Here is a 14262-nt window from a genome sequence, read left to right as displayed (position 1 = left end):
AAAAAGAATGAGACTTTTATTTTCCACAGATTTTTAAAGATACTTTGCTACATAGTTTATGTCTTTTCTATCAGACTATACAGGTTCGTCTTCACGGAGTCCGACGTTGTACAACTGTAAAGTGATATGTTTGGTAGTGTATCTATAACGTTTTAAAAAGTTTAGAGTTTTTTTTTTCTTTCTTTTTTTTTTTTTAATTTATTTTTTTTGGAATGTACAGTACATGAGGTAAAATTAAGATTACATTAAAAACTGTCTTCAATGCAGTAATACGCACTGAGGCTCAAATGGCAAATACACTAGTAAATGACTATCAAAAATAGGAGCTCATTTGAATTTTACTATGAAAAACACAAGTCACTGCAGATTTAACTGTAGTAACAAATCTTGCCGTTTTAGACATTCAACCGTAAGAAATCTCTGGGCTGTTACAGGCAACCTCGTTTGCACTGCCAAACATGGCACTTTTAAGAAGGTTCTAGAAAACATCAGTTATCACGGTATCCTGTGGGAAGGTATCAGCCTATACGTACAAATGACAAATTCGAAATAAAATGTAAACATAAGTACATTTTAAAGACAGATCGTTCTCGCCACGTGGAGGCCAAGTTCTTTGCAATTTCTTTTTTTCTCTCTTTTTTTTTAAAAAAAACGAAACTCAGCAACAGTTTTCTACAGCACAGATCATTGGACGTATAAACAATTACAATACATGCCCGTTCTAATATAAGAGAAATTCTTCAGAGATCTCCAAAGCACAAGACAGAGGTTCCTTTTTTTTTTTATTAAGACCGACAGAAGTGTTTAATACCATTAAAAATGCTAAACTGAACACAACTAGAAGTCATTAATGATCCACTATCTTGTAACTCAAATAAATTAAAAATAGCTAATTACAAAGTGTATAACAAATAACGTAAGTGTGATGAGACAAGGATTTTTTTTTTTTTTTTAAAGATAGTTTCACTACAAGCTTTGTGTCACTGGCAATCATTGACATCTAGCAAGATGTTCAATGGGATACTTGATAAAATTCAGTCTGGTCATTCAAGAAGTCACAAATGCAAGCTCACAAAACATTGATGAGTTATGCAATTGCAAAGTGCTCTAATGCAACATTAACTACATGCAATCAACAATTTGGTACAGTATCCAAAGAGACATTACATTAAACATTAGGATCTCAAGAAAAAAGCAGCTTTAAGTTTTCTGGTGCAAATTACTACACTTCGTCTTCTGATTTGGTGCCCCAAAGAAAGAACAAAGGAAAAAAAAATGAAAAGAAGGCAGTGCTTGATTCTGGTGGATATGGCAAGTGAACGTTGGGGAAACAGCAAAAATTCAATCATGAATTTTATCTCAAAAAATCTATTAACTAGCCAAAATCAGAGGGCACAGACATCTGTATAAACTGCATCCAATCAAAGTTCAACTTCGGAAATGTGTTTTTCAATTTAAATAGTAAGTCTAAGAAGTTCTCTCACACTCTCCCTTCTATATTTTAAGAAGTAAAAGAGGCATTTTTGTAAGTAAACATCAAATCCTGGGGGCAAGATAAACCACTTGTGCCATCCCCTTGTAGTCGTTCGAAAACATCTACTTGCAGTGAAGAACTCCACATTTATCAGATAAGAAGCTTCCTTCATGCATACTCTTCCATCCAGTTTATTATTTGCTGCCTGAGAAAAGCCCCGTCTGTTTTTCAGCATAAATCCTGCTTCCCAAATAATTAAGACAAATGAGGAGGTAGAAATACAGCGCTAAATTGCTTTCACAGCATCAGATTAATATTGTATACAGCACAAGTTTGTTAGTGTAAGTTTTAAATGCGATCTACACATTCTTCCCTGTTATGGTAGCAACTCTGAGAAGTGTGGGCCAGGAAACCACTTTTACACTTGTGTTTACCAGTCAAACCCTTTTCATTACACACCACTTGCCTGCCCCATCTAGAGTTTGTACTGCAAGAAGGCATATTAAAGAAAAGATCGTATTTCTGTGTCTTGTGTTCTAATAACATGTGTCAGCCTATACCTACCAGTAAGCATCTGAAAGTGGCTGAAAAGGTTTGCATCAGTCCCAATGCCGGTGCTAAATGCCTGGTTTTGTAAAAAGCAAGAGAACAGAATTACTTTTAGATTATGAGAAAGTAAAATGTAATGGGCAACATTCTAAAATAAATCTCTTTCTTCACTTTATTACAAAGTACTGAATGATGACGGCAATCAGAATGGAAAAGATAGCAAAAAGTGCAAGGATGACAGCAGCACACACTTGGTCACTCTGTGACCATTGTGTCCTTGTGGTCTGCACAGTGTCCTTGTTGGTGCTTGCCGGTGGTTCAGTCCTCTGAGAGATGAATAGCACTGGTGCACTGTAGGGGCCTATCAAGTCCTGATGACCCACTGTCTCTTGGCACTGTCGAATGGCACACGCGCGGAAACGGTATTCACAGTTCAGCTGGAGGCCTGTGTATCGGAATGACCAGTCTGGACCCTTATAAATCTGTCAATAAAGAAAGAAAACAATATATCAATGAAAAATGCCTTACATACACATATATATTAGGAAGAATATATATTAGGAATAATATTAGGAAGAAGTTCTTCACTGTGAGGGTGGTCAGACACTGGATCAGGTTGCCCAAGGAAGTTGTGGATGCCCCCTCCCTGGAAGTGTTTAAGGCCAGGCTGGATGAGGCTTTGAGCAACCTGGTCTAGTGGAAGGTGTCCCTGCTGATGGCAGGGGGGTTGGAACTGGATGATCTTTAAGGTCCCTTCCAATCCTAACCATTCTATGATTCTATATATCTCAGTATGGTTTTGTTCACAGTGAAGGTAACTACAAAGGATGACTCCTCATCAGTGTTTTCACCCATGCAAAGAAAAATGGACAACAAGCTCATAAACGCAAAATAAATGCCAGATAAAGTCACCAGTCCTTTTGGTGAAACACAGGAAAAGAACAAGTGCTTTTATGCCATGATGAGTACACACCTAATAAACTGTCAGAAGCCCTGCTGTTGTTTTAGTGGCCACTTACAATGTAAATAACCACACCATGGGATTTAATACACAATATTGTATCCCAGGATTTTAGGTAATTAACTCTGTATCGAGCTGCTTCATTAAGTCTAATCCAATCCAGCATACTTTGTTGTAGGTAAGATACTGTGTGGTTAAAAGACTTTAATTTATCCCAAGAAACATCGCATCAGGAAAGCTGCAAGGAGTTCTCTCTGTGATTTGTAATTTCATCAGATGCCAAGACCCAGATGACTTATTCCAGTGTTCTCCAAGGGTCTCTCAGTTGGCTGGTTAACACGAGTTCACAACTCTTCAGCACAGAGTGCCCAATTCAGTGAAATCTAAATGCTGTTTTCTCAAATTAATTACTTTATAGCTACATAATCCTGTAAGAGCCAACAAAATCCCATGCGGGCACAATTTTCTGTTTGTAGATACATCAACAGGTACTGAGCTATTACATGGGTAGCTTGGTACAATTTGATTTCTCTCTTCAAACCTCTTCAACTCCCCTCCACCCCCATTATCTGTATTGGTTTTATTTAATTGCTAGCAGGATACGGAAGTATCACATCATGCAGAAGTTTTCCCTATAGTTATCAAACTGTTAGACAGTATTTCACAAATGCAAACTACCAACCATTCAATGAAAGAAGCAGGCAATCTCTCACAATTTTGTTGTTTGAAGAGCTGTTGCTGTGCCTGTGGATACTCATGGACTTGGAAAGTCCTCTGACAGCCAGGCAGCTGAGCTTTACTGGAAACTACAACCTGGAGAGACTTTTCTTTCTCTCAATAAACTGTTCCCACACTGAGACAGGGCAGGTCATCGTAAGTGCAGCTTCCTCAAAATTCTCCTGATTTGCATCATGCATTTGGTAGCAAGCAAACAGGCCACAGACACACATCCTACTCTAGCTACAGCTACACCAGCTGCCATGGGTTACTGTCCGCAGCTGCTTGTGCCTGGCGACTTGCCAGAAGTTGCTTTCCCCTCAAATCTGTTTGCTGAGGTATTTATATAGTTGCTTCCTAACCCCTTCAAGAGCTTGACTGATGTGTAAAGCTCAAATGGCAGATTACAAATTTATTTTGTCTGAAGCATGTGAGGAACAACGACTTGAGCAACTCAGATGACAGATCAGGGAGAAGGAGGAGAAGAGTGAAGTTTTGGCAGGGAAATGGTAGTCAATGGCTTGGAGGGGACTTCCAGGCAGTTCATTTTTTGTCTATCTCAAAGAAACCTGTCACCATCATGGCTAAGTACCTTAAAGGCTGTTTCCAGGGTGTTTACTTCTTGACTGTTTCAACTTTAATTTTTGTAAACTAGTCTTCTCATTTTATTTGAATTTATTGTGCTAAACTTCTGTAGAGGTAAAAGGAACCATGCACCTCAGTCTACTTTGTTATTTCCAGGCTTAAAGCGTAACCTTGATTTTCCCATTGGCTCCCTTGGCAATGCGCAGTGCTCATCAAAGTGTGATTTGACTGCATGTCTAGAAGCAACACTGACCACGCCTTCCTTACATACTTAATCCTGCATTTACAATTTTAAAGTTAATGTAAAGAATATTCACATAGCAAGGTAACAGACACCTTGGATTATGGATCATCTTTTACTGAAAAATGTAACAAATGGACATAAGAAACATAGCACTACCACAGAAATTATGAATTATGGAAATATTAAGGCCTATAGTCTACCAAAGCACACGTAAAACTTATTTACCTATAATAAAATTATAATATACCAGAATTAATTGTGTTTCCTTGTTGCAAGGAAACTTGTTTGCTTAATAGTGTGAAACAGAGTTTCCAAGCCTAATTTCATGTCAATTATAAGGCAGTTTATAGGGAAGTCAAATTAGCACTGCACATCCTCTTTTAAATGCAGACTCATTTGTAGCTTGGTGTTTCCAACTGCATCTTTGGATAATCAAACCTGAAACTAAAACACTCTCAACTGCTCAACCCTTGTAGTTACAGCATGCCCTACTACTGAAATGGTCCTATGGTAAAAACTAATCGCTGAATTACATAAGAAAAGTTTCCCTACACCTGAATGTCTATATTGCATAAAGAGCGGGTCTTTCCTATCTGCAGTTCTCTACTGACTCTGACAACATCAAAGGTTTTAGAATATTGTTTACTGCCTTCAAACAGCTCTTAGTGCAAAGAGAACCCTTTGCTCTTTTCCTCCTAAGTCTCATCTCTGTACCCTTGGGTGGATGTTTTATTTTTGTCAGTTCTTCCCACAATTACCTCACCACTTGAAGTGTCAAGTTGTATTTAGTAAACATTAGTGTAACCCAGAGAGGCTGCAACTTACTGCAGTATTTGTATTACTTAAATCTCTTTTCTCTGTGGTAATGCTTTTAGGAGATAACTACCTTATATCATTTAGTAACAAGAAGTTAGCATGGTGACTAAAACAATACTGCAACACAATAATCTTTAATCTAAACTGATTATCACAAATACTAACTGAAGAAAAATGTGGTAACTTAAACACATCATACCTGCTTGAATTCTGAGTCTTTTCCCACCATGACCTGAAGACAGTAGATAACTGGATCACCCTTCATGGGCTGCAGAACCTCCCATGTGATTTCACAAGTGTGATCATTTATTCTCTCTACCCTTGGTGCTGAAGAAAGAAAACACAAAAGTGACAGCTAGCTCTGCTTTCTCCGTTACTTCACATTATATCCTAACACCTTGTAAAAGGAAAAGGTGTTCTGTGTTCTAGCTGCTATGCTGTCTGAGAGGAACAAAAGATTCAGATTGAAACATATCCTTCATACAATGCTTTCTGGAACAACAATTAACAATTCATGTAAGTCTCTATTGCTAGTTTAGGTATCATCCAAGAGAAAGCAAGTAAAATTTGGCAACTGCAAGTTTGTAACACATGCAAAAAAAAAAAAAAAGGAAAAAAAAAAAAAGAAGCTGCTATGTTTAAAATTATTCTAAACATGCTAGGAAGAATTTTCACCTCAAATTACTCTAACGGCCTGGTCACTCTCTCCTGGAAAGCAAGGATTCTAAATACAAACCTTCTTATGTCAAAGAATGCATAAACCCCAAGTCTCTCATTTCTGGAGACAACATTTTAGGCTTCAGGCAATTACACAAAAGGAGCATTCCCTTACTGTCCCTACCTGTACCTAGAAAAGAACTCAGCATTCTAAATACCCCAAATACAACACAATACCAAAACCAACTTGCCATCCCTCCACCCCCCAAATGAAAAAAGCACCATCTTTACCTTTCAAGGCAGCTGGAACAGATTTGGGAGTAGTGAAAACATATTCTTGAGAAAGGGGACCTTCACCAGCTTCATTACATGCCTGAATACAAAATTTGTATGATGTTGACTCACTGAGTCTTTGTACTTTGTATGTATGACATGGTCCTCTGTATAAGGATATAAACCTGAAAATGGAAATAATAGCTTATTTTAAACGCAGACAAGGACTTCTGAAGTAGCTACAGCATTGTCTTGAAACCTGTTCCCATAATTTCCCAGAATCTAATGAGAAGCCAAGAAATATTTATTTCAGAGTTAAACAGCGTTCTGGCATTACTATAAAAACAAGCTTGTTTTCCAGGGCCAAGCTTTTATTTCTCGTGTCTTTGAAATAAAATCTCTTTTCCACAAAGAGTAGTACAGACTGTCTCTTGGCAAAAATGATCTGAACCATTTTCAGAAACCCTTCTGCACTTGAAGCAATGGGAAAGGATAGCAGTTCCCTCTCCCAATGAGCTGCGTACATTACTTTTTTTTCCATGTACTCCCCCAACATCTTTAGCTTTTCAAAATCAGGCAACTATATTTTAGCTTTTTGCTCCTTTGCAACTCTCTCTCACTACACCTAAGAAAGGGCCATGGATCCACCTGCTTCTGTGCATTGTTGTCAGAAATGGGCGACTGATGAAGCTCACTCGGATCTGCACAGGAGGCCAGAGTCACACTTGTAGCACACACCAAGTCCCATTCTGAGAGCTCTGTAGACTGGCCACTCTCCTTCATGTTATAATTCTTACACAGACTGATCTTAGCAGCTCTCATTTGATTTTCAATTTTGGTATCCCCAGGACACAGCACAAGTTTATCTCTTTCTGCAGGGGTTGCCATCTACATCAACTTTTTCTTTTCTTTTAAATTTAAAACAGCTCGTACCTGCACATGACCTAGCCTTTGGTAATGGCAATTAATTTCTTTCCAGTTAAGAGTCTAATTTCTTTTCCTCCTTACAGCAGAGCAATTTTATCTAGCGGATCTATTTTGTCTCACTGTCAAGCTAAAGCTACTCAGAGATTCAAACACAGTACACAGTGTAGCAGTACTGTTCATTCTACCATTTAGGCAAGGGTACTTGCTGTACCATCTCAGCTTACTTTCCAATTTAACATGAGAGAAGGGATCCCTTAAAACAATAATTTCTACTATATGAGTTTATTTTGCACTAAGTGTAATTGCATATAAAGACAACAGAGAGTAAAGAATTCACCCCTTCAATATCAAGTATTTAAAATTTACAAGACTGATTACACTTGAAGCTTTCACAAAATACTTAAATAATGTGAGAGACAGAAAAGTGTGCTGGTACGAAACACTTAGTTAAACTCTTCATATTGAACTGTAAATAAAAAACTATTAAGTTTTTAATCTTGTACTTCCCAGCACAGAACACTGGAGTCCTTCTTGCCTTGCCAGATGAGACGACCTCCTATGTCTGTTGTAAATTCAGCAAAGCATGTGGAATTTTGCCCTTTGCTGCCATCTCCCAAGCATCACATCACAGTGATACAGGGCAGATTAAAGCGATGCCAAAACCAACCTTCCATTCTTATCCTCCATTTGAAGGTGGTACTGAATGGAGTCAGTTAATGATTTTGCAGTTCCCTCTCCCCATTTCAGCTTGAGAGTCTGAGAACTGTATGCAGCACACTCCAGGCGAGGTGGATCTGGTGGGAGAGGCTTTGTTTTCAGTTTTATGGTGTGGCTGAAAGGACCCGCTCCAAGACTGTTTAGGGCTTGAATTCGTACTCTAGTATTTGAGAAAAGAGAGAATAAATTAACTTGAAATTAGATTCTAAAAAATAACTGGTCATTTCCACCACTCACATTCAAGAGAGAATAACGGTACCAAATAGACAGCACTTTCTACAATGCTGACTTTTATCAATATTATGCTTTGATAGACTGTAATGAATATGCAGGAGTGTCACTTTCCTTTACACTTTTTAAGGAGCTGGATTGATTAAAAATAAAACCATATTAGCATATTTGTATCATTCACATTAGTGAAAAGATGCAAAAGCTTTATCAGCTACTTCAAGAGTGGTCCATCTTCCTGACCCTGCAGGCCTTGTACCAACATTTTTGATAGCCACAGTGGAGAGATGAGGGAAGATAAAAAAAAAAAACCCAACAAAACACCACCAAAAGAGGTGAATCCTTATCTTTGGCTATTATATCAGGTGAGTTCAAGGATGACTACAGGCAAGTGTTTTGGGCTTTTTGGAACAGATTCAATTCACGTGAAAATAAAGTGACAGTGCTCTTGCTGATTTCACTGGTAATACACCCCTGGGTGCCTGCAAACACAAGCCATCTTGGGTCTGCTAGAAAGGGATGGGGGAAACTAGAAGTCAAAGGACACATGGCTGAGGGGTTTGTAGAACTCGAAATTTAGGGATTTTTTTTTTTTTACACTCCATAGAAAACCAGGCTGGCATTAGGTTTACAAGTAAGAGTTAGAAGAACTAGCCAAGAACAAAGTGTGTCTAACCTCATTTTGCAGACTAACATTTGCTTGTCTAAAGTAGTATCTAGGTAACTGGAAATAATAATCACAATAATTAAATTCTGAAACAATCAACCACACAATTTCAAAATATTGACACACAAATGTGTGTGCAGGCTTATGAATAAATATTTCTACTCCACTACAGTAATATTTAACATGTTAATTTATTACAGCACAGAACTAAGGTTAATATATGCAATTTTTTATTTGCAGGAAGCGTTGACAGTGTATTCTATAAAAGCACTTTTGTGAGTAGAAGTAAATCTCTGCAGTAGAAGCTTCTTTTTTCCAGTCTGTTGACACAGAGAGCAGCGGCTCTTCAAATTGTCAGCGTTATTGTTAAAAACTTGTAAGGCACACTGAAACACTGTACTCTTACATACAGCATTTAAAAAGTAAAACCAAATCTTTATGGATGCTGAAAACTGCACAGCCAGATGATATTGTAACTACACTGAAATCAGTGTGGGCTTAAATTTTTACTGCAGTGGGACTGACATTCTCCTTTTAAGATTTTACACTGAGGACATGTTTTTTTAACATGAATGTGGAGTGCCTTCAGGCGGAATTATTGATTTTTACATTTATGTTTTTCAGTAGCCCTTAGGCCCAACATAAGGGATGATTTTAGTAAATAAAATTCTTCAAAAGAGATTTAAAATTTACTGATAGACTTTCAAACCAATATTCTTCATGCTGACTGCCACCCAAATACTTGCTATTTCTGCAGAAAAGGAATTGCAAGTTGCAATGAGACGTCACTAGATCTGACAATCCAGCCAATAAAGACTGGACATGGTCCTTCCTTGGATGGATTTTATCTTGTCAAACAGATTAGAGACCATCTATCTATGAACCAATCAGTCCAAAAAACAGGTATGAATCTCAATCTGTAATCTGAATTAAGTTAAACTGACACATTAACCAGACAGATACAACAGATCTACAGCAATAAACACACTAAAATATTTTTGCTTGAAAGAAAGTAAAACCAGAAAAGCTCATCTACTTATGAAGATCATAATTACAAAGCTTCCTTTTCCTCCATGGCTATGTACTAATACTTCTCTGAGAGTCATGTAGAGAATAAAAAAATTAAGGAAACAAACGAATAAAGAATCTGCTCTTGTGGAAGAAACAGTAGGCTGTCAAGCCGTGCATCGCATACCTGTAGGTAGTATCTGGCTGTAAGCCATCTATAATATAGCTTAGAACCTTCCCAACAGTTATTGGCTGCTTATCTCCAAAGTCTATGCTGTAGCCAAGGATTTCAGATCCATGGTCACAAGGTTTTTCCCAGCTTACAGCAAGGCATGTGGAAGGAGAATAGTGTGGACTTTCAACTTCATCTTCACTTAGTCCCTGAAGAGAAGTCACAACTGCAGGTACAGAGGCTGGAGTCATACATGCCACTACTTCACTGAAAGGGCCTGCACCTGCAACATTCACTGCCTGCAAATGCAAAGCAGACCATGTTTTTATGGCAACGGCGATTCGTGTTTCCAAATTTCAATAACAATAGTTTTGAAGTCTTTACCTGAACCCTGCAATAGTATATCGTGGCAGGCAAAAGCCCTTTCATTTCACAGTTGAGCCCAGGCCCACAATAAGAGATCTGCATGCATCCTTCCACACCGCCCCACTCCAGTCGATACTCTGTGATGTCAGCTCCGTTACACACTGGAACCTTTAAATGGATACAAACAGTAAGAGGTTAAATTCACTGACTGAAAAAAATTCAGCCAAACTCACCACATCTATATTGTTTTTCACAGGAAAGTCACCTTCCTATTTCTTTGCTGATTTTTAATAGCTGGGGGAAGAAGAAGGAAGAGGGGGACATTTGAATTGATGGTGTTTGTCTTCCCAAGTAATCATTACACGTGATGGAGCCCTGCTTTCCTGGGGAGGGCTGAACACCTGCCTGCCCATGGGAAGTAGCGAGTGAATTCCTTGTTTTGCTTTGCACAGCTTTTGCTTTACTTAATAAACTGTTTTTATAAATAAAAAAAAACCTGTTTATGATTAAAACCAGCCTGAGGTACTGAAACGATGCAATAAGGTCTCCCTGGAGCCTCCTCTTCTCCAGGCTGAACAACCCCAACTCCCTCAGCCTTTCTTCATAGGAGAGGTGCTCCAGCTCTCTGATCATTGTTGTGGCCTCCTCTGGACCCGCTCCAGCAGGTCCATGTCTCTCCTGTTTGGTTCTGGACAGTTATGTAACTTGGATACTTCACTCCAACTCAAGCCACTGAAAAGCTGTGTTTAAACAGTATTCCCAGACAGAATCTTCCTTTTTACCAGCTTAATTTTTATCTATTGCATTTTTTTAATCAGATATGTAAATACTATGGGTTAATAGGAAGTCTGTGAGGCTTTTGCTACATTATTATTGATGTAATTAGGTAAAATTAAATCAGCTTATAAAAACAGCAAATGTACAATAATGTATTGCATTATGTGAATGTATTTGCTCTGAGGAAAGATAATTACATTAAAGAAAATTTTCAAGAAGAGTCTGCATCACTCAGAAATGCAGTGCAGCAGTTGTGGCAAAACTCTTAAGCAAAAGAAGAAAGTAAGATCTCAAGTATCTGCAGGCCGTCAACTCACAGCTGTCACATAACGTATGATGAATGACTTTAAGGTTTTACCTACCAATTACTGGTTAATCAGGTAAGTATGTTTAAAAATGTGATTAAAATACAGTCTTGAGCTTTTAAAGTTGAACTTAGAAATGTAGAAGACAATCATGTTAAGATAGGTGTAACATGGCATTCTTACCTCCCACAACACCTGAGCACATGCAGCAGATCTGCATGCCACTTGAGGGGGCTTGCACTGATCTGGTGGTCCAGGTGCTGTAGTTATTTCACATTTTTCCGAATAAGGTCCAAACTATTAAAAAGGGAGTTGATACAACTGATTTGTAAAAATAAAATTACTACTTTTTAAGTAATAGTTTACCATAGTAGGAATATATAACAGCAGCCTGAAACTTTGTATTACTTGCTTATAAAATAAATCTTTGTGGACTGTGGATTCAGGATTTATTTCAGTATCTGACTATTATCCAGAATAGCGGCAAGACTCTTCCTTCTCTATAGCAAATGCAATCAGAATAAATTTAACACTTCAAACTCTCAGGCAAAACAGGAGAGTCCTATACAAATCCTTATTTTGAAGTTACCTGATGGCTGCACTGTAACATAACACAATTTGTAACTGTCTATTTATATCTATCTAAGAGAAATAAAGGATTCAAAAAATGCTTGAGCTGTAAACCACTCTTTGCGGGGGGTCAATAAAAACTTAGGTCACTGCTTTAAAGTCTTAAGCTGCAGATCTCTCCACAAACAGTGTCAACTGGTCATGATAGTTTTCATGAAGAGAACGTTAATGAACAAATGCAAGTAGCCCTGCTTCTCTGTCTTTAAATCAGGACTTTGGATACATAACTAAATAAAGCTTATTCTACAGCAACAATTATTTAAACACATTTAATAACCCAAATAGATAAAATATTTTTGCATCTGATAAAACCTGTACTCAGAAGTTAAACTAAATATAAAAAAGAGTCGCAGAATCATGGAATGGGAGGTGTTGGAAGGGACCTCTGGAGATCATCTAGTCTAACCCCCCTGCCAAGGCAGGTTCACCTACAGCAAGTTGCACAGGAAAGCGTCCAGACCGGTTTTGAACATCTCCAGAGAAGGAGACTCCACAACCTCTCTGGGCAGCCTGTTCCAGTGCTCTGTCACCCTCACTGTAAAGAAGCGTTTCCTCATGTTTAAGTGGAACCTCCTGTGTTCCAGTTTGTGCCCGTTGCCCCTTGTCCTATCGCTGGCCACCACTGAAAAGTCTGGCCCCATCCTCTTGACACTCGCCCTTTAGACCCAGCTCTCTCAGTCTATCCTAGTAAGAAAGATGCTCCAGCCCCTTGATCATCTTTGTAGCCCTCCGCTGGACTCTCTCCAGAATTTCCCTGTCTCTCTTGAACTGGGGGGCACAGAATCACAGAATGTCAGGGATTGAAAGGGACCTCGGAAGATCATCTAGTCCAATCCCCCTGCTGGAGCAGGAACCTAAATGAGATCACATGCTGGACACAATACTTCAGATGCAGCCTCACAGGGCAGAGTAGAGCAGAAGGAAAACCTCCCTCCACCTGCTGGTCACACTCTTCTTAAGGCACCCCAGGATACCATTGTCAGAAAACACTAATAATTATGTTTTATAACACCACCAGCAGTAAGAATAAAGGACAATCAATTTACAAAGTTGTATACAGAAAATAATTTACTACCTTACTTCACATGAGAATATTAAAGCTGCAACAATTTTCTGATAAAATACTTGGCATTTCCTAACCATTTCCCAATGTTATTATTCAGATACAATACCTTATTAGCTATTTTATCTTCTCTTCATCTAAAACCTCCTTTACTATAAACTGAGGTTTAACTGTCTGTTCCCATACAACAATAAGCTATGTGAACCAAATGACTCTACATTAGGAAATACTAATTTTAAAATTACTGCTAAATCCTTCTTTAAAAGAGAAGATCCTGAATAGTGATTGCAGTCTCTGCAACTAATTTCATTTCAGACCACCTCCTTACCCCAGCCTTGTTAGCCGCTCGCAGTCTGAAGTTGTACATCCTCCCTGGAAGAAGGCTGCCTACTGTGCATTCAACATCAGAGCCTTGGTAAACCTCTCTGTGTTCATCAGTTTCTGTCTGAGACATTTCCAGACCGTAACAGGTAATGGGTGAACCACCGTCTACCTGAGGTGGTCCTAAAAATAAGAAAGAAAGAAAAGCTTATTTAATTTTAACACATAACACATTTGGATCCCTTACACTCAGCAGCAGTTGTAATAGAATTACCCCAGCGCAGCTGAACTTCTCTTGCTCTTGGTCTACCCTGTAGCCTTGGAGGCTGGCATGGACCAGGAACCACTGCTGGTGTCTGCACTAGTAAAGGATCGGATGCCTACAAAGGGAAGATAGATTAATGAAGTCATCTAGGCCAAAACAGGCGCTATCAGTTACGCCACAAGTAAAGGCAAATACTTGAGTCAGAAACAGGATCTTCCATTTTTTGAACTACATCATCAAACACGCAAAGATGCTTAAGTGATCTGGAATGTATTTCTCATAATACCTACATAAAACATGCTACAGTAATCACACAATATGCAAAATTAACTTTGGCTTTTGGGTTTTGGTACACATGCAAGGGGTAGAACTAAAAACAGTAGTTAGGTATCAGTACAAACCTAGTACAGATGCTTGAAATATGACTTGTTCAATGTAAACTCATTCTCTTCTCCATCAAACTGCAGTTTAATGATTTCTAAGACTACTCTAAGGGTTGTATACATTCTGTGCAAGAACCTCTCAAAAAGCAAAAGCAGG

At 38.4% G+C, this 14262-nt stretch overlaps 1 protein-coding gene across 1 annotated transcript in view; it reads right to left on the bottom strand.

The window, feature by feature from the left end:
* Positions 1 to 2185: 2185 nt before the first annotated feature.
* FNDC3A (fibronectin type III domain containing 3A) overlaps positions 2186 to 14262 on the bottom strand; it is a gene marked incomplete at its 5' end in the record, with an annotated part of 37526 nt that continues 25449 nt past the window's right edge. The window contains 9 exons of the mRNA XM_029085545.1: positions 2186 to 2505; positions 5546 to 5673; positions 6295 to 6461; positions 7871 to 8080; positions 10011 to 10294; positions 10380 to 10529; positions 11627 to 11740; positions 13465 to 13640; positions 13732 to 13837. Coding sequence (XP_028941378.1) covers positions 2191 to 2505; positions 5546 to 5673; positions 6295 to 6461; positions 7871 to 8080; positions 10011 to 10294; positions 10380 to 10529; positions 11627 to 11740; positions 13465 to 13640; positions 13732 to 13837 — 1650 coding nt within the window. The remainder of the gene's footprint in view (positions 2506 to 5545; positions 5674 to 6294; positions 6462 to 7870; positions 8081 to 10010; positions 10295 to 10379; positions 10530 to 11626; positions 11741 to 13464; positions 13641 to 13731; positions 13838 to 14262) is intronic.

Source organism: Antrostomus carolinensis, unplaced genomic scaffold, assembly GCF_000700745.2.
Source record: "Antrostomus carolinensis isolate BGI_N321 unplaced genomic scaffold, ASM70074v2 scaffold19766, whole genome shotgun sequence".
In the NCBI taxonomy this organism is placed as follows: domain Eukaryota; kingdom Metazoa; phylum Chordata; class Aves; order Caprimulgiformes; family Caprimulgidae; genus Antrostomus; species Antrostomus carolinensis.
This window is presented reverse-complemented; position numbering and strand designations above follow the sequence as displayed.